The sequence below is a fragment of the Pipistrellus hanaki genome (genome assembly GCF_964339955.1).
Source record: "Pipistrellus hanaki genome assembly, chromosome: 6".
Classification (NCBI taxonomy): Eukaryota; Metazoa; Chordata; class Mammalia; order Chiroptera; family Vespertilionidae; genus Pipistrellus; species Pipistrellus hanaki.
Window position 1 is genome coordinate 64,359,799 of NC_140508.1, and position 25,189 is coordinate 64,384,987.

Here is a 25,189-nt window from a genome sequence, read left to right on the forward strand (position 1 = left end):
AGCAATACATGATTACTTTAGAAATTTCTATGAACTATAAAGAAACTAGGGAGAATAAACCTTACCAAGAAGCCCATTACTCAGAAGCAACTGCTATATATAGTTAGGATAATATTTTAAATTTGTTTTCATGCCTTGATTGTTTGTTCAGTATTGTAGAAGTATCCATTTTCAAGCTGCTAAAATTACTTCATATATTTGATTATTTACATGACGTCTTATCCATGATTTATTTATTTATTTATTTATTTATTTATTTATGTGTTTATTTATTTTTCTATCACTTTTTATCCCCTCTATGCCCTCTTCCACCTCCAACCATTCCCCTCTCTACCAGCAATTACCACATTGTTGTCCATTTCCATGAGTTCTCTCTTTTTTTGTTTTTTGTTTGTTTTTTTGTTCGATCCCTCCACCACTCCACCCTACCCCAAGCTGTCTGCTTGCTCTCTGTGAGTCTGTCTCCATTATGCTTTAATCCATGGTTTATTTAGTCATTTCTCTACTGTTGGACAGCTAGGTTGTTGCTATCTTTGGCTATCATAAGTAAGAGTGAGGTGAATATTTGAGTGATTCATCTTTGCCATTTGGAGACTTTCTTAGAGGTGGGATTCTTGGACATAAAATGTAGCAGCAATTAGCCCTTTAATAAAGGCTGGACCAACATGATCTCGAGTGCCAGTAGAGATGGTAGTTATAGGGGCTTGTCGTTGTCTCCGGGTGACTACGTGAAGAACAGGTCCTTGCCTTTGGGCACTGAGGTGGAGTTGGGATCTGCTTAAGTTTGGGACAGAATATTTTAGCGTTTTAGAGCACCTGGCTATTGGGCCTGGTCTGGGGCTGCACCTCCTGCTAGCCAGCTGCTGTGCTAGGCACTACTGGGAATGTTCAGAACAGCTGAGACTTGCGCCATCTCTTTTGTCCTCACTTGGCTATGGCATGGCTGTTTCCATAGGTTTCAGGAGGAGCAAGAGACAGTCTCCCATCCTGTGCCAGCTGCTTCAGCCAGAGTTGCTTCAACTTCCCCATGTGGAGAGTGTGAATTAGACCAGAATCACACTCTGACTCCTTGTCCTGTGGCTATGACTTCAGGGTGTTGCTGGGGAAGGAGGCTCAAGTCCACAGTTAGGACACTGAGCTGACAGAGTAGGAAGTCTCCAGCTTTCCTGCCTGCCCCGTACACTTCCATCTTCCACTTTTCTTAGCCCAGAGTCTGTCTCAGAGTAGGCTGTCAGTCTTTATTGCATGCATTTATTGTAATATTATTCTATTAAATTTAATTGACCAAATGCCGATATCTTTTTCATTTTTCATCACACAACTAATTCATGAATGCCTTCTTGTAACAAAAGTGAAACTTATCAGCTAAGGGGAAAGGGATCATTGCATCCCACCCCATTCTGCCACCTATGTAGAGGAGACACCACTGCTAGCTCTTTTGAGCAGCAGTCGCCAACCGTTGATCTGCGGACCACTGGTGGTTTGTGAGGTCCAAAAGTTTGGCGACCACTGCTTTTGAGTGTATCAGTTTGAACCCTCTCTATGCATTACATATATATGTATATCTCTAAAAATACATAATGTTCCCTGGCTGGTGTGGCTCAGTTGGTTGAAGCATTGTCCTGTGCACCAAAAGGTTGCTGATTCAATTCCTGGTCAGGGCACATATCTATGTTGCAAGTTCAATCCCTGGTAGAGCATGTACAGGAGGCAACCAATGGATGTTTCTCTCATACATCAATACTTCTCTACCTAATCTCCCTTTACCTCTCTCTAAGGTTAGTAAAACATATCCTCAGGTTAGGATTCAGAAAACAACAACATAATGCCATTTTATAAATGTTTAACATCCTATCATATGATGTTTGCATTTTTCTGGTTTTGCCCAGTATTTATTTATTTATTTATTGATTGATTTTTTATTGATTTTTTACAGAGAGGAAGGGAGAGAGATAGAGAGCTAGAAACATCAATGAGAGAGAAACATCGACCAGTTGCCTCTTGCACACCCCCTACCGGGGATGTGCCTGCAACCAAGGTACATGCCCTCAACCGGAATCGAATCCAGGAACTTTCAGTCCGCAGACCGCCGCTCTACCACTGAGCCAAACCGGTTTCGGCTTGCCCAGTATTGATCTTAGATATCTCACCTCGTCCCTACATACAGAGCTCCTATGCTGCTTGGCCCCTGCCTGTGTGGATATTTCATATGGCACATAGCTTGTCCCACTGATAAGCCCTTAGACTGTTGTCCAGTATCTGTGGTTATTACCTGTGTTGCAGTGATCGTCTTATCTGGCAAAGAGGTGTGCATGCTTCTCCATGGTTGGTATCAAGAAGTGAAAATCCCACCCTTGGAATTCAGTTTCATGAGCTATTCCTGGGTCCCTTCTCTATTGGCAGGCCCTGCCTCATCAGGGCAAGATGCAAAGATGGACAAGATGGGACTCTTGCCCCCTCAGAGCCCTGCCCCACCCCATAGATCTCTGCCCACACCTGCCTGGCACCATTTGGCTCTTCCTCTCCTTACTCTCTTGATCTTATTTGCATGGCATCATCCTTCTAAACCCAATTCTGATGTTGTCTCCTCTCTCCTGGCTCTCTGAACCCCTCGGCCATTTCATTCAACTTGCCATGTTCTCGCGTAGCACTTTACATGCTACTGCACCCAATGAGTGAGTGGAGAGTGAGAGCCATAGCTTCCCACATCCCCAGTGTCAGATTGTAGGGCCTATCTCATAGCAGGTGCTACTTGAACATGTTGAGTTAAACCCAGTTAAAGGAATTCTGGTGATGACAGTAGAGATGGGCCTTGAAAAGATGCACACTGTGAAAGGTGAGCAGGAGGGTACTCAGTGTGAGTACGCAAGTGGGAACAGAAACATGGAGCATGCTGGGGGCCCAGCTGATAGCTCCAGAGAGCCCTCCACAGATGCGAAAGTGGTCGGGCTGAAGAGGAAGTTCAGCTGAGTGCTAGTGGGGAGTGAGCACCAAGGACATTGTGTGACATGGTCTCTATACTTGGCAGGCAGTCTAAGAGAAACATGGGGAAGAGGTGGCTATTGTGGGAAATGAGGCCCTTTGAATGGGAAGAGATGGTATGAGTCAGGTGAACTCCAGGATTTGCTAGCTTATTGGCTATGAAAACTTGAAGGATGAGGAGGAAGCCAAAGGCTGCAGTGTGGACGGGAGTGGGACTGGAGCCACCACATTCAGTGGGCCTGGCACTCATCAAGTGCTTTGTTAGTTACTAGACACAGGCCTCCTTATTTTCACAGAATCCCTATGGCCTAGGACATATTAGCCCCATTTTACTAGTGAAGAAACAGGCTTGGAAACATTACAAAACTGGCCCAAATTTTAGAGCTAGAGTGAAGGGCCCAGTGTGCCCACCTGGGAACAGGGGACCATGGGGACAGATGTGTTCATGTAAGGGCAACGTAGCTTTGATAAACCCTACTCAGTGAAAGGGGAGCCTCAGGGCTGTGGCCCCTTTTCTCTCCGCCTGGACCTGACCCTTTGAGATCCACGCTGCCTGGCTTCTTCGCACAGACTCGGGGCTCTCAGATCTGTTGTGGTTGGCTCACTGCTCCACAGTGATAGTTTTTCTGGGCCTAGCCCTGAAGACAAAGCTAGTTCCTTTGGATTGTCTTCCAAAGATTCCTTTACCCCTAAAAAGTCCAGGGATATCATTAAAAACAAAACCCCAGTCGTATAGAAAAAAGGAGAATCAAACATTGGTGTAATTCAATTTAAAGTTTTATGGGATGACAAATGTGTGGAGGGTGGCTGGGAGGAGGAGCATAAAGCTTCCTGGCAGACAGGCCCCTTGTCACTTTTATGGTTCTTCATTGTTGCAGCGACTGGGAGGTTAATCACCACAGTTTGTTTGTGAGGTCGCTGTGGAAGGGCAGGGCCCTTCAGCAGGCCGTGTGGTAGGAAACCAAATCCATTCCTTTTCTCCTTGTGAGCCCACCATGTGGCAGGCACTGTGCAGGGCCCATCAGTGAGCAGAATAAACCCAGCCTGCCCACAGTGGCTGTTCATCCACCTGGAGTGGGAGCCCCACAGAAAACAGCTAAGCACATAGGCACCTATTGGAAATCATGGTAAGGTGCGGTGAGGAGCATTGTAGGGTGCTCCAAGCCTCTGAGCAGATGACCTGAGCTGACCTGGGCCAAGGGGCTTAGGGAGAGTGGGAGAGGTGTGTATGTGGGGAAAATGCACGTGGCATCTTCTGGGTTCAGGAACCTGGCCTGGGTGCTTGGGTTAGGGAAGAGGGATCAGAGCAGATAGACATATAGACAGGCAAAGCTCTGCCCCATCTGTGAGCCTGGAATTGGGTCCTTGGGTGTCTGTCTGAGTGTCTGTGGGTCCACAGACTTCTGAAGATCATCATTTTCTTTTCATAGGAGCATTTCTCATTGCTAAGCAGGGACCTCTAAGAGAAAGGTCTCCCCATCTCTTTTCCTCTCTCCCCATGTGTCAATTGGTCTTTTGCTGAGGCATCAATGGAGTTTTTGCATAGAACACATCCCACCTCTGGTCAGTCTGCACAATTCCCTGGAAACAAGACTAGGTGGAAGGGAAAGTGTCTCAAGTGCTGCCTGCACCACATTTATTGGCACTGGCCCCCAGAGAGCTATGAGCACAGGAGGAGGGCTGGACATCAGGGAGAGACCTATGCAGATCTCCATCTCATTGCTTCCCTGCCCCACCATGTCTCACCCCTTCCACCAAGTGCTGAGTGGGGCCTGGCAAGGTCACAGTAGGTGGGGAGCTTTGTCTCTGGGGTCAATTTTATAGAGCCCTTCCCTAATAATTGAGGGAAGACAGCAATGGAACACCATGCCTAATCTGTCAGCCTAGCAACACTAGAAAACCTGCAGAAATCAAATGCTAGTGAGAGTCTGAGCAGAGGCCTTCTCTTGCACTAATGGTGGGGGTGTAAGCCACTTCACAGAGTAATCAGTAAGACCTAGTGAAACCGAAAATGTGTCCCACACACCAGTTTTCCATCCAGATACCTATACTAGAAAAGCTTTGTGCATGTGTACAAGTTGATGAATACAGGAATAGTCATTGCAACATTACTTATAGTAGTGAAGGATAGCAGCCAAGGTGGCTATCAATAAGGGCATGGATAAATAAAAGGTGGAGTTGTCATAGAAAGGAATACTAACCCTGCCTGGTGTGGCTCAGTTTGTTGGAGCATCGTCCTGTACACGGACAGGTTGTGAGTTCAGTTCCTGGTCAGGGCACATACCTAGTTTGTGGGTTTGACCCCCTCTCTCTAAAATCATTAAGCATGCCCTTAAGTGAGGATTTTTTAAAAGGAATATTATATAGCAGTAAAAAAAAAAAAAAAAGAATAGCCTAGATTGATTGATAGGTAGAGGTATATCTAGATCTATATAAACATATAAATAGATCTATAAATGTATATCTCTTTCAATATAAATAGATGTCAAAAACATAATACAGAGGTAAGTAGTAGACTTAAGTGATGATATGGTACCATTTGTATAAACTAACAAATATACTATTAGGGACACATGTATAGATGTAAATATATAACTAGAAGGACATAAAGAACTCATGAAGGTAACTGCTACAGCGGATTTTGAAGGAGAGGAATAGGACAGGGGGACTTCTTTCTCAACATCAAGACTTAAAGTATGAGTGACAATATCTTGGTCAATTCTGGGTGGTAGGAACAAAGGTGGTTATTATATCATTTGATTTCCTTTCTGAATGAATTTCATTCCTTGAAAAAGTAAGTGGGTGAGAATTGAGTCCCTAAGTCCCATCTGACATTCCATTCTTGCATCCCCGGAGGTGGTGCCAGGGAAGTTGGGATCTGAACAACAAGGGAAAAGCTGGCATCCCCCAGGGGCCCGCGCTGCTCTCTCGGTTAATGCATTATGTGGGGGATGTCTTATCTGAACATAGCTCGAAGAAGAGCAGCCACATTGAAACCTTATTAGGTCTGATGGAGCCAAACCTAGACTGATCTTTAAAAGCTTATTTCATTTTCCCCCGCTCCGGTCTGAACCTCTTTGAATTGAAGTAACTGATCCTGCTGTAAGGTTATTAGTGTCAAATCTTGTGTGTTTCTTCTCCTCTTCGATTTACATTTGATTAAGTAAGATGAAGTTGCAAGGCCCCGACCCTTGCCTTTGGCACAGCCAGGAGCTCCAAGGCTCATTAATGGAACGATAATGGATAATAGAAGTCCAATCTCATTACAGCCAATACCATTATTACAAAAATTTCTGCACATCATAAAGACTCCTAGGCAGAGGCTTTTGCCCACTTTTTTCAAGCATGTTAATTCTCTAGAATGCCAGGAGGATCCCAAACTCTGCTGTTCCCTTAGTTTGTGTGATGGTGTTGGGTCTGTCCATTTCATATTCTATAGAAGGAATGCTACCAAAGACCTCCTTGTGGACAAGTGAAATTCACAGCGGTGATTGTGTATCATTTTGGTTTTCTGTGGTGGAGTAGACTTGTATTTTGGTTTGATAGAGTAATAGAGTACAGACTCTCATGACAGGCAGATCTGGATGCTACAGATATGTGTCCTAAACTCTGGGGCCTCAGTTTTCTTGTCTGTGAGATCATGGCTGAGATTATGGTCAGCCACCTCAGAGGTTGTTAGAAGAATTATATGGACCGTGACCTGTAAAGCTTCCTCACAGGGTGTAGGTATCCAACAGAAGTGGAGTGTGTGTCTTTTTTATTTCTCTGTGGGTTACATGGTGACATGCTGAAGTCCATTGGAACATTCATTGGGTGCTTGCTATTCCATGCAATATGCTGAGTAGAACGGGTGAACTCATGATTTCCACCTGGAATTGCTTCCATTGAAGGTTTTCAGTAGTCTCAGAAAGAGAAACCAGATCCTCAGAATGCTGGAAAACCAAATTGCAGATACTCAGAAGACCAGAAAGAGCATATGATCATGTCATGTCTGACAGCAATCAGAAGGGGTTCATGTGCTCAAACAGCAAACGTTTACTGACTGTCCTGTGCTAGGGATGACCATGCTACCCAAAGACAGACACCAGGAAAGTCAGGTCTGAAACCAATCACTGTGCTCGGCCAGCAGGAGGTGTTGCTGACCTTGGTCAGGGCAGCTGCAGCAGCTGATGGCAAGAGGCAAGGGAGCTGGACTGCTCCTGCCTCTGCAGCCTGGGTCTCATGGCAGACCTGACTTTCCTGGCTTTATTCCATGCCTGCGAAGGGCGCCTATCAGTGGCTGGTGAGGGATCTTCCCTCCGCTCCTTCTCCAGAGCCATCTTTCTGGGTTCATCCCTTGTGGGCACTACATTGTCCATCATCGGACCCCAAAGACCCTGGCAGGGCAGAGCTACTCTGCCCCCGGCTCCAGCCAGCCCATGGCACAGGTTCTGCTCAGCTGGTCAGGAGATAGGGCCTGTCTTTTGTCTCAGAGTTGATTGTTCCAAGTCTTAGCCTATTTGCTTTGTGACCTTGGAGACATCAAAACCTGTTTCTTCATCCACAAAATTGAATGTAAAAATATTGATTTGCCCAATGGGGTTTTTCTGAAGAATAACTGACCCAGATGATGGTAAAGCTTCTTTGTTCATTAGAAAGGGCCAAACTGCTTAGCAAGCATGAACTTAGGTTTTAAAAATGGGTTCTTGCTTGATGTATTCTTCCTCCCTCCCTGAGTCTATTCCTCTCTTCCCCAGAAGTGCTTGATGCCAGACAGTTGGCAAGGACAAGAAGAGACAGCCATACCCTGTGGGGAGCCAGACTCAGGAGCTGGCCCTGACTGGTGGTCCTTTCCTGTCTCACTCAGACGGGTGTCCGGCAGCAGTAACCTTCCTGCTCTGTCACCCATCTTCCTCTGCTGCCATTCCAACTACACTCCGCCAAGAAAACATGGGGCCCTGGTGAGCCTCAGCCATGCTTATCCTCTGCTTAGAAGGCTCCTTACCCGGGAGGTTGAATGGAACCTCTAAGTGCCCAGCCAGTCCTGCTCCCATAGCAAGGAGATGTATCTCCACGGACCTTTATGGGTATGTAGATGCTAGGCTTGGACTGGAATTCTCCAAGGGCAGGGACAGTGTTGTACCTATCTATGACTCCATTCACAAATATATATTGAGATCTCCTGTTTGTCAGGTAGTGTGCTCAACACTAGAGATAAAATGGAAGAAACAAAACCCGCATTGTCATAAAGGCTACATTCCAGAATAGAGAGACAGTCAGTAAACAAATGTGTCAGGTGGTAGTAGTGAGTGCTATGAAGAAAAATAAAACAAGAAAAAGAATACGGTAGTCCTATCTCTTATTGGGGAGTCAAGGATGGACTTTAATAAAGAGACATGAAGTGAAGGAGGAAAGGGAAACAAGGATATTTAGAGGAAGAGCATCCCAGTCAGAGGCAAATGCAAAGGCCCTAGATAAACTCATACTTGGCGTGTTTAGGGAGCAAAAAGCAAGAAGGCTTATGTTACTGAAGTGACATGAACCGGTTGGAGGGCAGGGGAATCACAGCAAATAAAGTCAAGGGAGTAACGGACTGACTTTAGGGCCTTGTGGTCAGAGTAAGGACATTAGCTTTTTAGGAGCGATATGATAAGCTGGTAGAGAGCTTGGAGGCTCTACCAGTGTCATGTCATCTTACATTTAAGCTATGCTGTGGAGAATGGACAGCAGGGGGAAAGTCAATAATCAAAGCCCAGTGGGTCAGTGACCAGGGTGGGCAGTGGATGTAGTCAGAAGGGCTGGCCTGTTTTGAAGATAAAGCCCATTAGATCACCTGATGACTGGCTTTGGGTACAGGAGAGCCAAAATGAAACCACATTTCTCCCAAGTGTCTGGAAACGTGGAACTATCATTTTTGAGAACGATTGGTCTGAAGGAGATAGGTCTTAGACATAATAAGCCGAAGACACCTCCAGACATCCAAGGGGAAATGCCCGGAGACCGTTAGGCTTGCCTTCTCCCAGCTCCCGAACTTCACCTCTCCTGGAGCTGCCAGGTGCATTTTCTTGTGCTGTTTCTGAGACATCTGTTAACAGAACTCACAGCTGCCCCGCCAAAACCTCCTCCGCATTCTCTCCCATTTAGTGTAAGGGGGTCCTTCAGACTGGAAGTCGGGGAATTCTTCTATGTGTGCCAATCTCTCCGCAGTCCACATCCAGTCTGTTACACTGTCCCACTCTTTTACTGTAGAAAGAATCCTCTGAGTCTCTTCCTTGCTGATTTCCTTCTTTCCTTTCTTATTTCTATTCTGCACACCCTGTGTCCAAAGTGGTCTTTTTAAAGTGCACATTAAAAGGTGTCATTCCTTTGCTCAACTCATTACCACTAGTGGCTTTCTGTTATCCTTCACATAGTGAAGGTGGCTGGCCTGTGTCTCCAGCCTGACTCCACTCCCCCCAGCCAGCCTCACTGTCTTTCAGTCCCTTAAATAAACTACATTCTTTCCCATCTCCACCCTGCCCTTTCCTCTGCCTGCAGTCCCTGTGGGTGGTTCCTTCTCATCCAGCTGGTCAATTTCAGTTCCACCTCCTCAGGGAAGCCCTCCCTGACCACCCAGGAGAAATTAGGTACTCCAATTATTTGTCTAATAGCACCTCCCCTGGTTTTGCAATCCTGAATTTATTAATTGATTATTTAATTCACACACACACACACACACACACACACACACACACAAGCATAGGACTAAAACTGTTTTTGTTCTACTCAGCCGTGTATCATTCCAGGGCCTGGTGCATGAGAGAAACTTAATAGGTATGTGTTGAGTGAATGCATGTACAGTTCCTCAGCCACTTGACATAGATATTAGTAGATATAGGGGTGAGCAAAAGTAGGTTTCCAGTTGTATATGAAACACCACTTATTTTTATATTATTTATTTATTAGTGTATTATTTATTTGTATTACAACTGTAACCCTACTTTTACCTACCCCTATATTGGATGAATGGGTTGTTAAGAAGATGGGTAGAAAATAAATGATTGAAAGACAAGCCTGTTTTTTCCATTCTTAAGTTGGTAAAACTATCTACTTTTCTATATTTTTGGTGTCCTAAATGGAATTTTATATTCTTGAAATGTGTCTTGGTGGAATGAAGACTTGCCAATGACTCCATGTGGCAATGCTGTCTGAATGCACCCTGTGAGAGCCCACAGAAGTGTCACACTACCCTGTCCCCATCCTTATCTGTTTCACAATTTCCTGTCTAGGCCCTTAAAATCTTGATTTGCACAGTTATTAGTCTTTCTGCTCTTCACGGTGCCCTCTTACGGCATTCTTTATTATTTTAGTCCTAAGAACATGAGCCCTGTTGAAAAGAGAACATGCTTTGAATAAAGCCTGCTAGGCAGTCAGCTCGGTGGTGGGGGTGGGGCTGTCTGATGGCAAAGGCTCTGGCTGCCCTCTCTCATAGGAAGGCTCTTAAACACAAGGGTCTCTCAGGCCCCTGCAGGACTGGAATCTCAGCTCTATGCTCTGCCAGGTGTGTTTTTGCCACAAGGGAAATTTCTCTTCCAGAATCAGGGGCAATCATTCTCTTCAGAGGTACTGGATTTTTCAGCAGCCTCCTGTGCTTGACACTGAGGTTGCAGCAGTAGGTAGACCATGGCCCCTGTCTTAAGGATTTAGAAGTAACCATCTATAGGAGACTGGATCATGGTACCACGTGCTGTACCACATCAGCAATGAGGGAGCCACAGGTGCTTCCAGCATAGGCACCAAGGCAAAGTTCAACAACTCACAAAACAAAGCAAATTATTGGTTAGGCATATGTCCTACATATGTAATCAGCCTCTATACAACTATATACATGTGTGTATAAATTGAAAAGGAATGTGACACACCAAATCCAATAAGTGGTTATGTCCAGCTGGGGATATGGAGTTCTTGGTAATGTTGAGTGTTAGGTGGATCATAGGTTGTGGATATTCTATATAATAAAAGGCTAATATGCATATAGATCTAAGGGCGAAATAACCGGTTGCTATGATGTGCACTGACCACCAGGGGGCAGACACTCAATGCAGGAGCAGGCCCCTGGTGGTCAGTGCGCTCCCACAGGGGAAGCATTGTTCAGCCAGAAGCCCTGAGCCAGGCTCACGGGCGCAGCAGCAGTGGCCAGAGCCTCTCCTGCCTCCGAGGCAGAGCTAAGGATATCCAACCACCGGCTTAGACGGGAGCAGGCCTAAGCCATTGGTCGGACATCCCCTGGGGGCTCCCGTACTATGAGAGGATGCAAGCAGGGTGAGGAACCCCCCGACACACACTGTACAAATTTCATGCACCGGGCCTCTAGTTTATTATATTACCATTTAAATCATTTAGTATATAGAGGTAGGACTGACAGGGCTATCAACCAGCAATGACAAGTCAGGTTCAGAGTCACAGAGGATAGTCAGCAGCTCTGTTCAGAGGAGTTTCTCCCAGGAGGTACCCTGGATGAATGAGAATTTGCCAGGTGAAAGAAGTCCCATGGAGAAGGAGCCTCATGGACCCAGGGCAGAGACATACAGAACTTCAGTGTGTGTAATGAATCATGAAAGCTTCCATAGGCTGTGGTTAAAGGGGTGGGAGAACATGGGTCAGGAAGAGCTGTAAGATGGGCCTGATGGTGGGAGGCTTCAGTGAAGGCAGAGGAGTCTAACAAGCAGAGAGCGTGTCACTCACTGGGAAGGACTGGTTCCCCTTAGAAGTTCAGTTGACCAAAGCATTTTTCTGTTAATAACAGTTTCACCCAAAGGATTTGAAAGTCATGATGTAGAAGATAGGAGCCCATGTACATGTTGGTGCCAAAGGATTGCATCATCAGACTTGTGTTTTAGAAAGCTGGCTGGGAGGAGGGAGAGCAGGGTTTCAGGCCAGAGAACATCACACTGGGCTGTTGCAGTTCTTGGGGGAAGAGTTGTGATTTGAGTTTCTACCTCACTGAGCAGACACTTAGTGTAAGATAATATTCAAATTCTCCAGTTACTCTGAGATGCATTCCTAAAAATCTAAGTTTCCCATTGCCCTTACAGACCATTTCAGAGATGTTTTATGTTTCTCTTTGATTGATCTTGGCTGTGGCTTTTGACACGGTGCTTCTCACTTTCTCTGCCCCCTGACCTCTTGGGTAGGTAGTTAATGATCTTTAAACAAACACTTGAGTATTATGGCTCTCCAGGAAGGGACGTGGGCCTGCTGTCAGCACAGCATTCTCCCTTATCCAGGAGAAAATGAGTGTGCCCCACACCCCACTTTGTGGTCTAAAGTTCAGAATTGTCTTTAGTTTAACAGTTTTTGATGGTAGGTTTCCTGAAATATATTATATGTTTCTCTCTGCTTTGCTAAGCAGAAATTCGTGAATGTGATTTCATCTCACCTCTGAGACAGTGGATCTTTGTAGGAGCATTCATTTATTTTGTGACCATTTGTTAGAGCCTATCCCATGTCTGTTCCTGATTTACAAACTGTGGGTACAGAAATCTGCCCGGTATAGAGTCAGTGTAATGGTTTAGAAGCAGAGATAAAATCAAGTTTGCCTAAACTCCTGGGTGATTTCCGCCTGCCTGCCCTCCCCTCCCGCACCCTCCCCCCTCCCGCTGCTGAAGCCCTCCTACCTCTTTGTTTATTTCTCAAATTCACCAAACCTCTTTCAGGCCACTGCACTCATTGGTTCCACTGTTTAGAACTTTTCCTGGACCTTCACACAGCTTCTTCCTCTGATTAGGTCTTGGTTCAGACATCACCTCTACAAGAGATCTTCCCTGACCACTTATCTAAAAAAGCCAAACCCTCCCTCAGCCCAGGCCTTCTCTATAACATGTTATATATAATATGCATATTATATCATTATATTAATTATATACACTTAAAATTTTGTATTTTGTTTTTATTAATATAAATTTAGTTAATCTACACTAATAAAAGAGAAACTTGCAAACTGACTTTACCTCCACTATGCCCACAAGCCAATCAGGAGTGGTTATGCAAGTTAACCCAACCAAGATGGCTGCAGCCACAGAGCAAGCAGGAGGACTGGGTTTCCCTGGCAATGGAGGAAGACAAGCTTCCCCCCCAGCCTGGCCTGCCCTGGCCTCTGCTCAAGGCTACAAAGTTTCAGTTATGGAAGATAAATAAATCCCAGATACCAGGGCTTCCACTTGGGTTACCAGGGGGCGTGGCCAACCTGCACACCACCATAGGCCCCTTGCCCAGGCTTCCCCATGCCCCAAAGGAACCCCGACCCTGATCTGGGACACCCTTTAGGGCAGCCGACCCCCACCTGTGCACCAGGCCTCTGTACTATCTAATAAAAGAGTGATATGCAAATTGACTGTCACTCCAACATACAATATGGCTGCCCCCATGTGGTCAAAGATGGCTGCCCCCATGTGGACACAAGATGGCTGCCACAAGATGGCCAGCAGGGGAGGGCAGTTGTGAGGGACCACAATTGGAAGCACAGTGTCAAAAGCCACAGCCAAGCCACAGGCCTGCAAGGGAGGGCAGTTGGGGGCGATCAAGACTGCAAGAGAGGGCAGTTAGGGTGACCAGGCCGGCAGAGGAGGGAAATTGGGGGCAACCAAGCCTGCAGGGAAGGGCAGTTGGGGAGAACCCAGGGGAGAGCATGGGGGGGAGGGGGGGGCGCGGACCAGGGGAGAGCAGTTGGGGGGACTAGGCCTATAGGGAAGGGCAGTGGGAGGAGACCAGGGAAGAATAGTTGGGGGGGACCAGGCCTGTAGGGGAGGGCAGTTGGGGGGGATCAGGTCTGCAGGGAAGGGCAGTTAGGGGTGGCCAGGCCTGCAGAGGATGGCAGTTAGGAATGACCAGGCCTGTAGGGGAAGGACAGATAGGGGCAATCAGGCTGGCAGGGGAGTAGTTAGGGGGTGATCAGGCTGGCAGGAAGAAGTGGTCAGGGCAATCAGGAAGGCAGGCAGGCAAGCAGTTGGGAGCCAGCAGTCCTGGATTGTGAGAGGGATGTCCGACTGCCTGTTTAGGCCCAATCCTCCTGGATCAGGCAGTCAGACATCCTCGAGGGGTCTCAGATTGGAGAGGTTGCAGGCTGGGCCGAGGGACTCACACACACCCCCTGCATGAATTTTGTGCACCAGGCCTCTAGTATTAATATATTAATATATTTGTGTGTGTTTTTCTGGATATTAACTTTTTTTATAAACATACCTCATTCTATTTCTACCCTTAGAACAGTGCCTGGCACACATCCAGGGTCTGTGTGTCAATGAATGAAGAGGGCCCTACCAGGAGAAGCCCACAGACTAGGAGGCAGGCAGGCACAGATTAAGCAGTGATTGCACAGCAGGCTGAGTGTCATTCAGAGGGGCTGAGGTGGCACCACAGAGAATGAGACAGATCCTACCCACTGGAGTCTAGGCAGACTTCCCAGAGCAGTGATGTTTGGCCTTGGCTTTCAAGAACAGATAAGCATGAGTTGGCAGGCTGAGGAAATGGAGGACTGTTCTTCATGGGGCGGCAAACCTATACAAGAGGGCTTAAGGCAAAAAAGTATAGGAATGGAGCTTGGGGTAGAGCAGGGACTAGAAGGTTGGAGCAAGATTTGGTTGCTGTGACCACTGCCCACATCCTAGACTAGGTGCCCTGTGGACCTAGGCCTGTATTTGCAGGGTGGAGCCTTCTCTGTCCAAGAGGAGTCTGCCAGCCCCAGATTTCCCTTTGGCTGGCACGCCAGGTACCAGATGAGTATTGATAGCACTGGGACAGGGATGTCTCCAACTGGTGCCCCTCACCTCAACCTCCCAGCTTGTGGGTTTCATGAGCTTTATCTCTTGCTCCTGACCAGGTGGTGAAGAAGGTGAAGTCCATGCAGATGTTCCACATGCCTGTCACCTCGGCCATGCAAGGAGACCGGCTGGGCATCTGTGTCACTCAGTTTGATCCCAAGCTGCTAGAGCGTGGCCTGGTGTGTGCCCCTGAGTCCCTGCACACTGTCTATGCAGCCATCATCTCCGTGGAGAAAATCTCATATTTCCGGGGGCCTCTGCAGACCAAGGCCAAGTTCCACATCACGGTGGGCCACGAGACGGTTATGGGCCGGTTGATGTTCTTCAGCCCTGCTCCGGACAACTTTGACCACGAGCCTGTGCTGAACACCTTTGATTTCTCCCAAGAATACCTCTTCCAGGAACAGTACCTCTGTAAGGATCTTGAGCCAGGGGCAACAGGAAGTGACCAGGCCACCGAAAAGGCAGGCCAGACCACAGAAGGACTCTGTCCCCGACAGCAGTGGGCCCTCGTGGAGTTTGAAAAGCCTGTCACCTGCCCTCGGCTATGCCTGGTGATCGGCTCCAGGCTAGATGCGGACATTCACACCAACATGTGCCGGCTGGCCTTCCACGGTGTCCTGCTGCATGGGCTAGAGGACAAGAACTACACTGAGAGCCTCCTGCCCAAGCTGAGAGTGTACAAGTTGAAGCACAAGCATGGCTTTGTAGAGCGGGTAAGCAACTCTTCCCTGCCCATTGCCTTTCTGCTGAGCTCTGGTGGCTGGGATGGGCACAGTTTGGCATCTGAGATGAGAGCCAGGAAGGCATCAGAGACCTTCTCATCTTAACTTCTTTAGCTTTTAGGCAAGGAAACTGAGGCCTTCAGGGGTCAAATTGGCCTAAGTTCTCTCATTAGTCACTGTGCCAGGGCCTACACCCGGGCAGGGAACCCTCAGAGAGTAGAGGTGCCCCAACAGGGCGAGAAGGCCTGGCTCTCACACAGACCAGTTTCAAGCAGCAGCATTTCACCTGGGCCAGAAACCAGTGGTATCAGTGGCCTTCCTGAGCCTGGAGGAGAGGCTGGGCCCTGCCTGGCACCCTGATGCCAGGCCCTGACTCTCAGGGCCAGGGGGTCGGGGGGGAAGCTGAGATTTCATCAGGCAGGGTGTCTGCCGTGTCTGCCCTAAGCCAGTTACGTCAAGGGGAGGAAGTATGACTGGTATTGCAGGCCATACTGGGTCAAGTCTGTCCTTAGTCTCTAGGGTGGAGGAGTAGGGGCTAATGGTAGCAGGGGGTTCCAGAGAGCAAGAGGTGGGAAGGTACAGGAAGATGATAGGGAGGGTCCAGGTTGCTGGCTTTCTGGGGTATCTGATGTCACTGGAGGCGGTTTTTAAATGTGTGGGTAAGCCAGTCTAGTTTATAGGCCTATCATTAGGGTGAATGGGTATGATGGCCTGAGAGAGCCTACACAGGGTCCCAAAGTCCTAGAATCCCCTTCTTCCCTTAGGTGGACCTGCTAATCCTCAACACGCATCCATATAGGTCTGAGTAGGAATGCCTACTGGGCCTCAAATGAATAAGTGGACAAATATGCAAATCTCACTGTCCCTGGGGCTGGCTGCCTGAATGTGGGTCTGTGCAAGTAAGGGGTGACCAACGGCCCTGGGATTGGCCGTAACTGACTGAGCATGGCAGTGCTGCAACCCTAGTGTTGGGGAACTCAGGCTCTAGTGAGATGTGCCCTGAGGCTCTCAGCAGGCCTTATAGTTCTGGGATGAGGTCACCCCTCTGATTCAGCCCTGCTCATGTCAGCACAGGCTCTAGCACAGTGCTGAGCAGATGCTCAGGAAAAGGTCCCCAGAGCCTTGTGCATTAGACAGTGTTGGAGCTACCATTGCCTCCCAACTTCCTGTCTCCCCTTCTTCTTCCAGGTCCCCACGTTTTCTCCTCTGGAACTCTGGCATTACAGACCCTTCCCCTTCCCTCCTCATCTCACAATGTTTCCTAGGTACTCTTCCTCTCCTACCCATACCCCTAATCCACCCTTCAGTGGGAAAATGAGAGCAGCCCTTTCCTTACCCTCTCACAGATCCGAAACTCGGGATTCCTAAATCGATGAACACAGCCCTTCAACTCAGCCAGGCACAGCTTGGTCACTCGGTGTGTGGGTCCTGCAGCTGGTTCTACATCCCACCTCTGCTGTTCTCCGGGCAGGGGACTGTCCTCTGTGAATGTTGGTTTTCTCATCTGCAGAGCAGTGGCATATGCTAAGCTCCTAAGGTCACTGGAAAGTGTTGAAGGCTGACAATGGGGGCCTGTTCCAGGGCCCCGTCAGCCCTAGGCCAGCCCCAAAAGGCTGTTGACGATGAAGGTGATAAGGCGCACATCACTCATTTGTCTAGCTTAATTTGTTAGCAGTGTTATGGAGTATAATTATTTTGTGGTGAAATATCTACCGTGGAGTAATGCCCCACTTGGTGTATTCATGGATCTGATTGCCCCCACACAAGCCTATCAGTGGCGGGCAGCAGTCACCTCCTTTGGAGACAGGAGCCTGGGTTTGTGAGGAGCAAATAACACATTGCTAAAATGAATCAAGCTGGAGTGTCCTTGATGGGAGACTTTCCCTCCTGGTAAGGTTGGTAAGGCACTGAACTTGGGCATCAGATGGATAGGGCTCAAACCCTGGCTGTGCTGTGCAGCACTGCATACCTCGGACAGCCATTTTATTTCAGCATCATTCATTCAGGGCAAACTACAACCTCATGGAGTTGGATTGAAGGAGCCACCAAAGCACAGGGCATCACATGTAAGAGTTCTAGTGCAGGTGCAGTCAGAAGGCTGGACTGTTTGTGAGGGGTGACCTTTTTGCTTTAAAAAGGGACCAGAGTGCCCAGAGATTTTCACATTGCTTGGTCAGCCACAGTCTGGACCGTGTGGCAGACTGGTCAGATGTGCAGGACGAAGGCTCTGCAGACCTTGGCTTCAGTTCCACCCTCAGCACTTCCTAAGGTGCAAATGGGATAGTTATGAGACTTCCCTGCACCTCAGGTATGTTGCAGTGCTGCCCTGTGAAGTCACAGGAAGACGAGATGGGAGAATACACCGAGGGCCAAGATCAGTACTTGGCTCCTAACTCTGTGCTTGCTGTTTTCATGATTATCAATTTTTAAGCTCTTAGAGTCATAACAATAAATCCTGGAGCTTGGGCCCAAGATGGTATTTCACTCCTTACCCCAGGACATCATTATCCCTCTCTGAAGCACAGAGACCAGTTCCCTGACCCCTGTCAGGAACCACCTAGGGCTGGTGGAAGTGGCATGTTTTGGGAGGGAGCTAGGAATCAGTTTGGCCCGTGGTTGTGGTTGTCCAGGGCAGGGAAAGCCCCCTGCTGATCTTTCCCTGGCCATGCTTGGCTACCTCCAAAACTTCTTGGACACATCACAGCTACCTCCTAGCATGCCGAGCATGCCTCCATTCAAAGAAGCCTCCAAGAGGCCAAGGCATCTTAAAAAGGTTAAATTAAATCTTTCAGTATGGATCTTTACCACCATGGCAAGCCAACTCCCAGCCTTTAATCTGTCCTGGGGTAAGGACAGAGCACAATGGGCAGGCTCATTGTGTGCTCTGCAGGCACAGTCAGTTTTCTGGGAGGTCTTCCATTCATAGAGAAGGAAGGCCCAGCCCTTGATAGATATGTGTTGAATGAACACTTTTCACCTGGAGGTCTTAAGGTATATAGGCCTTCTGAACCTATCACCTAAAATGTATTATTCATTCACTAGAGGCTCAGTGCATGAATTCGTGCACGGGTGAGGTCTCTCAGCCTAGCCGGTGATCAGAGCTGATCAGGGCGGCTGGCTGAAAGGAGGGACTGCTGGAAGTTGGCTATTGGACCACTAGAAGGAAGCTCCTGCATTGAGCGTCTACCCCCTGGTGGTCAGTGTGCATCATAGCAACCGGTCGTTTGGTCAACTGATTGTACAGTCACTTAGGCTTTTATATATATACTAAAAGCCCAATGCACAAAGATTCATGCAAGAATGGGCCTTCCTTCCCCTGGCTGCTGGCAGTGCCTTTGCTCTGGCGGAGCTGCCTTTCTACTCTGGCCTGGAGCTGCCTTTCTGCCTTGCCATGCTGCCTAGAGGCCCGGAGCAGCTGGAGTGGTATGGAATGCCTGTGTTGTGGCCATGGTGATGACGCAAGTGTCCCATCCTGCCCCTAGACGCTCAGCACCTGTGTATCCAAATTAACCTGCCATCTTCATTGGGTTAATTTGCATACTCGCTCCTGATTGGCTGTGGGTGTCACCAAAGGTACAGTCAATTAGCATGCTACTCTTTTATTAGGTAGATAGATATGTTCAGATGTTTTCTGAGCTCCTGTGTGTGACAGACACTGGGGATACAAGATGGACAAAGTTCTTATCCTCACAAGGGAGACTGGAAGAGAATAATAGATTTGACACTTTAAGGTAGTAGTAAGTTCTAGAAAGAAAATAATTGAGGTAGGTAACTGGGAAATGATGAAGACCATGCATGGCCAGCTTTCAGGCCTCCCCAGCCTTTCCTCTTCCTATGCTAGCTTTCTCTGGATCTCTTTCTGAGCTGCTGCAATCTAATATAACATAATCAACTCACCACTGGAAGTGGCTTTCCTTGCTCAGCAACAAATGAGTCACTTGAGAACTGACTTTGAATGCAGCCTCATTCTCATTTTTTATATTTGTGAAGAAATGCTGTGATGACTTATACTATTTGAAATTTTCTCAGTTTTCTGACCATTGTTTTTCTGTGAACTGGGACTGTGAGTGATGTCAGTGTATACTGTATTCTGTCAGCAGAGCCAGTGACAAACACAACACTTTGCCATGTGATTCAACTAAATAATATCCACACCCCACAGAGCCTTAGAAGTATGACATTCGAAGTCCACTTTTTCTGTTTTGAATATGCGCTGGTGGGTGTGCACTGATAATACAAGTAAATAACTAAAGTGTGAGGTTAGATGCGACACTGTTAGCTCTCCCTGTATCACTGCGATTTGTTGTGCACTTGGCACCTCCTAGGTTTGTGTTGCAACTGTTCAGCTCTCCTGCTGTGAACAAGATGGAAAGGAGTCAGTGTGGCTGAGTGCCAGTAAACTTTACTTATAGATGCTGACATTGGAATTTCCTATAGTGTTCACCCTTCATAAAATAGTCTTCTTCTTTTGATATTTTCAACCCACTGGAATATGTAAAATCTATTCTTAGCTAAAGGCCATACAGAAACGGATAGTGGACAGGATTTGGCCTTCTAGCTATAGTTTTCGACCCCTGATCTAAATGGTAAATAGGAGTCTTGAAATAGAATACACATACTGCAAGGAAAAGTCTGATGTCACCTATGCTACAAGTTCTCTCTCTCTGCATTCCCTAGGAGTCAGGTTCTGTGGTGGGGCTTGGTTAATAGAGCTGGTCCAGAGCTCTCACCCCCTCAGGATAAAGGGAAGTGAAAGTGCTCTAAAGAGCTGTCTTTCTAAGGAGAGGGCTTGGTGAAGGGAATTAGATCATATGATAATGAGGGAAATTGTTAGTATCCCATTTTTAAGTAAAAATATAGAAATGTAAGAATACAGATAAAGGAAAAGAAACTATGAATGGCATAAAAAGTGTAGTAGGATTTCTACATTAACTAAGGAAAAACTGGAATGAATTTAATTAAACCAATAAAAATAAGAAAAACAAGAACACTGCTCATAAATAATAACAAAAACAGAAGGAACAAAATTAAGTTTTAGCCACACTAAATGTGACTAGCTGAATTCTCCTGTTTAAATACAAAGACTACAACATCTGGTTATATGCTGTTTATAAGAAACACACTTAAAGTGATAAACAAAGGTTAAGAATAGAAAGATGTTAGGTGACTATAAACAAAAAGAAAGCATGAGTAATAATATTAATTTCAGGCCATGTAGAATCTAAGATTAAGAATACTAACCAAGATAAAGAGGACATCATGATAAAAGGCACAGTTACAAACTTGTATACACAAAACATATAAAAACAACATCTTTTGGAAATCCAAGAACTTGGTAAAAAATGGAATGATAATTGCAGTGGGACACTTGCAAGTGCATATTTCAGAATTGCACAGGGCCACTAGACAGCAGATAAAAGACAAAGAGACATAATACAGTTACTATGCTTGATTTCTAGATAGGCAGTGGAAATTCTTACATCCCATGAATAGAGAATATATACTTCTTCCTATATGTATGCCACATTTACAGAAACTAAGCATTCAGCAGTAATCATTTAAAAATATTTATAGAACACTCACTATGTGCTGTTTATAACAATAAGAAAAGAAAAATCACTTCTCTCATGGAATTTGAATTTGAATTTGAATTTTAGTTGTACTTGCACCAACAGGGGAAAAAAAGGATTTTTTAAAGTAGAAATCATAAACCATTGAAATTAAAAATGAAGAATTTATATATAGATATGGCTATAGATATATAGTTTATGTGTTCATTCTTTCATCTATTTTCTGCTTGGAAATTAGCAAACAGTAAATTGTCCATTTGATTAAGGCCATTTCTCATACTATTATATAATGTTGAGTCCCTTAGTAATAACTTTTTTCTCTTTTTGAGTTTTCTTGTAGTCCTTCTATTACATTGCAGAGAGCCTTAAGTTCCCTTGAAGATGACTTTCACAGAGGCTCAAGATTCAGACCCTTCTATAGCAGCAGTATTGAACTTGGATTCAGTGCATTTTCTTCGTTGTATTTCCTTTTACCATCAGGTTCCTTTTATGATAAACCATTTTAGTTTTCTCTTTAGGGTACCATGTGAAGTTTTCCTTTTAACATATATATTTAAAGAAACCTATTAAATAAATAATAGTACAGGTGTGCAAAGATCTGGTGAAAATAATGAGGGGTGAAGGATGTTTCACAGCCAAGGCTGGGAGATGCTGGGCCATGTCCCCAGAGGTCTCTGCACCTTAGCCAGCAGCTCCTCTCTTAGGGCGCTCAGGACAGAGTCTGACAGGAAACGGGGTCTTCCTAGTGCAGAACAGACTCATGCCCATGCCAGAGGGACATTCAGAGGGCTACAGAGGCCAGGAGAGAAGCAAGAACTGCTGAGGTGGGAGGAAGTGGTCTGGTCAGGGAAAAGCACGGAAGAGCTGATGACCTTTGAGGTGTGCCTCATCACTGTTCAGATATTGGGGGCGGGGGGTGGTGGAGGAGGATATGGAAGAGGGGCTTCCCAGGTCCAGGGACTGTTTCCACAGAGGCCCAGAGCTGCCATCACAGGCCCTGACCATTTGGAAAAGAACCCGAGCTCAGAGTCTCCAGCAGCTGGAGGGGAGGGGACAGGAGCTCCAAGAGGTAGACCAGGCCAGGTACTGAAGCCAAGCTCATTATCCTCGACCAGGGGAAACACTGCAGACTGGGGATTGGGAGGGGCTTATTCAACTTGTAGTAGAGAAATCCTCTGAGCAGGACCATCGGAGCAGCCTACAGGGAGGCTGTCCACTCGAGGTCCCCAGCCTCGCCCCCCTCACCCAGCCTTCTAGTTTATTTGAATCATCTAGCCATCACTAAAGTCACCTGTTTTCTTACTTGCAACAATTGCATGAAAAGAAGTGGGCAAATGAGGGCTCAGTGCCAAGGACTGTGAGTGCTCTGTACCCCTGCCTGCTCCATTTTATACCTTCTGTTGCCAACTACAGGAGGCCTTCCTCACCTCCCCATCCATCTGCCTCCCTGCCTGCCCTGGCATCTTGCACAGCTCCACCCCAATAATTTTCTACAAAACAAAGGTAGTCTTGCCAGCTCCTACTAAAAAATCTCTTTTTGGCCCACCTCACCACCAGGACAAAGACAATGCTCACACCTTAACACACCACGGCTGGCCTGCCACTAATTGTGAAGCCAGTGGCAAGCAGACTGTGGGTGCTAGGGAGTGGCAGGCCGGGGAGGCAGGCAGTGGGCCAAGTGAATGCTTCCTTGAGACCAGGACTGGAGGAGAGAAGAGGGCCAAGCAGGCTGTGGCTACGGGCAGCCCAGGAAGCTCACGCTCCAGTCTGCAAGAGTTCCAGGGCCTGCTGTGGACCTCCTGAAGGTGTAGGACTTTAGGCAATTCTCTTCCCCTCAATTTCCTTACTAGAGAAATGGGGGCTTTGCCTCTATTTTTTGTGGGGTGGGTATTAGAAAAGGAGATCAGTCCATGTAAGATGCTGTAACTGGCACAGGTAGGCTTTTGTGGAGCAGAGGCATCCTCATTGCTGTTTGCTCAGACTTGCCTCATGGCATACATGCCTGGGTCCCCAGCTGGGGTGGTGGCAAGAAGCTGTCACCCTTTGCTCCTGTGGTGGGATCGGACCAGGCTTGCTGGTCATCCTGGGTCTGGCACCCACTGGCGCCAGGTAGGAAGGCCTTAGGGCTGGGCCGGAGGAGCCTGTGGCATTCACCCAACCAAATGTAAATAGGCAAACATCACCAGGAGCACTGGCTGGCTTTGAAGTAGGAAGCAGTGCTGCCTCCCGGCTCCTGGCTTGCCCCCTACACAGCTGATGGTTGGTAATGTGCCTGGCTGGGGTTCAGGCCAGTCTGTGACTACCGCCGGTAAGCAGGGGCTATACTTCCTGACCAAGGGCCATCTGGCGGGCTTGGTGGCCCAGGTGGGCAACTCCAGAACCCCATCCCCTGGAGGAAGCAGCACTTGGCCCGCCTGGCTGTCCCTTGTTCCCCAGTCCCTGTGAGCAGACTGAAGGCTGTGTCAGCTCCCAGACCACTGGAGAAGACAGGTGCTCCCGAAGCAGAGGTCTAGAAGGCGCCCTCCTTCAGGATAAGATCAGATGGCTGTCTGGCCCCCAGCCCAAATCCTCAGCCTCTTTACAGATATCGGCATCGATAGCTGAGAGTCTTGCTTGGCAGCGTAAGGGCCTGTTAGCCTACCTTGAAAATTGCTTTTTTGTTTGCATACAGAGTTGAGGCAGATTGACGTGGTGGAACGAGCTAGTTCTGGAGACCAGTGCCCTGAGTACCTGGGCAATGGTTTGGGCTGACTGTGAACAAGTCTTCCCCCACCACCTACTTCTGCCAAGAATCTGCTTCTTTAAAAAAAAAAATTGATTAATTGATTTTAAAGAGTGAGAAAGGGAGGAGAGAGAGAGAATAACATCAATTGGCTGCCTTACATATGCCCCCTGACCTTTTATGTTTTCCCTGGGAACCGAACCTGCAACCTGGGCACATACCCTGATTGGGAATCAAACCAGCAACCTTTTGGTGCATGGGATGATACTCAACCAACTGAGCCACACTAGCCAGGGCAGAACCTGTTTCTTCTTTAAAGGACCTGTGGTAGGAAGTAGATAAGACCCTATGTGCAAAGGGCCAAGCAAGGAGCCTGGTATATAGTTAAGTGCTCAGTAAAATGTCAGTTTCCTTTTTTCTCCATGAAAAAGCATCTGCCTTTGGGAGCCATGCCTTGGTACCTTCTGATCAGCCACTGACAGGAACTTTACCTGCATGGGTGCCTGGGTGATGGAAAACAGAAACAAGGGGGGATTCGGTGCAGATAAGAGGTTGTGAGGGAGGAGGGAGCTAGCAGTCAGGGCTTGTCACCAAAGGGCAGCGCTGGCTAGTCTTGAGAGCTGGTTGTGGGGAGTGTTGGACAGATTCCTCCCGGGGTGGCTGCCCTCTGTGATGTGCAGATCCTGGCCCACCCTAGGTCTTCCTAGCCTGGGCCTCTGGAACTCAGTTGACAAAATGAGATAAATTGAAGGCTAATTTCCTTGTCTGGGTTAACCCTAAGGGGTTGCAATGAGGCTGATCTTCATTGACAGCATACTTTCATGTCAGAAATCTCATTTCTTCCTCACAACAATCTTGGAGGTGAATATGTTTGCCCTGATTCACAGGAGAGAACACTGAGGTTCATAGGAGTGACTTGGCTTGCCATGGCCCTGTACTGGGAGGAGGTAAATGTCAGTCTTGGTGAAATATTTCCTTTGCTAAACAAGAATGGATGATACAAGAGTGTCATCATTAACCCAGGGACTCTTGACAAAGTTGTCAATTCTGGTGGCCTTCAAGTGCCCTGGAAGAATTGATACCCTATTTGTAGGGAGCCTCTGAGAAGACTTTGATTGGGAGGCAGCGGATTGGGTTCTGAGGACAGGACCTGGCAGGTAGTCTGTGCTGAGTATGTATTAGCAACCTTGCTTTTCTTCAGCAGGTTTGATGTCTCTATATCTTGTGCTTTCTGCATATATTAGAAGATCCCTTGACCTAAATGGCGCTTCACTTTAGCTTTTCCCATTTTGACATTGTACCAGTCTTTTCTCTGGGTGGTGATCCTGCTACCAAGTCTTAGGTGTTCTTGTCCACATCAGTGCGCCAAATCCTAACACCAATTTTTTTTCAGAGGAAGAAACTGAGGTTCAG

General features: G+C 47.2%; 1 protein-coding gene across 3 annotated transcripts in view; it reads left to right on the plus strand.

Moving 5' to 3' along the window:
- EEFSEC (eukaryotic elongation factor, selenocysteine-tRNA specific) overlaps positions 1-25,189 on the plus strand; it is a 207,920-nt gene that overhangs the window by 147,662 nt on the left and 35,069 nt on the right. For 2 of the 3 annotated variants that reach the window (XM_084886932.1, XM_084886933.1), the window contains exon 5: positions 14,819-15,475. The exons of the other annotated variant lie outside the window; for it this stretch is intronic. In XM_084886932.1, the coding sequence (XP_084743058.1) occupies positions 14,819-15,475 (657 nt within the window). The remainder of the gene's footprint in view (positions 1-14,818; positions 15,476-25,189) is intronic. 3 annotated transcript variants of the gene reach the window in all.